Here is a 1,407-nt window from a genome sequence, read left to right as displayed (position 1 = left end):
ACTCAATAAATATACATAAAATTAGGATTCAGACCAAACAGTAATGTATTGTAGTAACAAGCAAGAAAAAATTAATATTTATGGATAGGCTTATGATATCAGAATGATGCAGATATCAAAATGTAGCTTTTAAAGCCAGGAATCTGAAGATGTAGTTTGGTCATTTTGACCAAATTTGACTTAATCCTCATTTTGATATGCTTGGTTACATACAAAATAATGTTTTGTTTTCATCATGTCTCATCATAAAATGATCTTATTTTGAAGGATGGTGGGCGATATGCATTCAGGCCCTTAATTATGTTGTGTTTTTCTTTATAATTGCTCCATTCCACACCTGGCTGCTGTCACCGCAGAGTGCTGGCGTCATGTCTGTCTACCTGTTCATGAAGCGCTACACAGCAGAGGAACTCTACCAGCCTCGTCACCACCCCACCTTCTACCGGCCCCGCCTCAGCACCTGCTCCGACCACTCGGGTCAGTTCCTCCACCCAGACGTGTGGTCGCGCAGACGAAGCCCCTCAGACATCTCCAGTGACGCCTCCCTCCAGATGAGCTCCAGCTACCCTGCTCTCCTCAAGTGTCCTGACTACGACCAGGTGTCATCTTCGCCCTGCTGAGCAGCGGATCATCAGAACCAGACCTCAGGAGGTCCAGTCAGAGCYGAGTTGTGTTTTAGGAAAAAGACAGAAGTCAGATAGTTAAGTGTGAGTTTGTGTCACCGGCCAAAGGACTTCAGCTGTAGTTTTGCTTCAGCAGGTCACACAGGGCTTTATTTCTGAATTTATTGTAGAAGAAACTAAAGCTGTTTGTATGTAGGCAAAGAATCTGCAAAATCAATGTTTTTAAAATGTTCAAATTTTGTGTGGTAAATTTAGAGTGCTGATGTTTTAATGTGTCAATTCTTCAGCACTAAAAGGGGTTGATAAGCTAATGTTTCACCTGTAAAATAAACATATTGTCCAGCTTCATGTGGTTGTATTACTTGAAATTATCATAGAAGATATGATGGCGCAAGCTTTACCATACAGTGTACCTTTACTTGTATTTTTATTGATAAAGTACAAGTGCTGCTAAATATTCTGAATTTTACAGTATGTTATATGAAAATGTCAAATTTATGTTGTTTCCTTTTAAACACAACACTAAGTCCTATTCGCTCTCAGTTTTGTGATTTTAATTTGAAGCAAAGAAATACTTCAGCAGTTTATCTGCAGACGCTCTCTTAAGTTTAGAAGCTCTCGCTGCAGTTCTTCTCTTAAACAGTTGGTGTCGCTGCAGAGCAAATAATCTCACTGCACAACTGAAAGAACAGCAGAAGAAGAGTCATACCGGGAAAAACAAGTTTCAGTTCTGCGTTACTTTTAGACCACGTGTATGTTATCACTTTAAGTAGTTTTAATTTCT

The 1,407-nt window shown here is 39.6% G+C and overlaps 1 protein-coding gene across 1 annotated transcript in view; it reads left to right on the top strand.

The window, feature by feature from the left end:
- cacng5b (calcium channel, voltage-dependent, gamma subunit 5b) overlaps positions 1-969 on the top strand; it is an 8,630-nt gene extending 7,661 nt beyond the window's left edge. The window contains exon 6 of the mRNA XM_014010137.1: positions 357-969. Coding sequence (XP_013865591.1) covers positions 357-620 — 264 coding nt within the window. The 3' untranslated portion in view covers positions 621-969. The remainder of the gene's footprint in view (positions 1-356) is intronic.
- Positions 970-1,407: the final 438 nt, after the last annotated feature.

Source organism: Austrofundulus limnaeus, unplaced genomic scaffold (assembly GCF_001266775.1).
Source record: "Austrofundulus limnaeus strain Quisiro unplaced genomic scaffold, Austrofundulus_limnaeus-1.0 Scaffold65, whole genome shotgun sequence".
In the NCBI taxonomy this organism is placed as follows: Eukaryota; Metazoa; Chordata; class Actinopteri; order Cyprinodontiformes; family Rivulidae; genus Austrofundulus; species Austrofundulus limnaeus.
The sequence above is the reverse complement of the archived record's forward strand: the minus strand, read 5'-3'. Positions and strand labels throughout refer to the sequence as shown.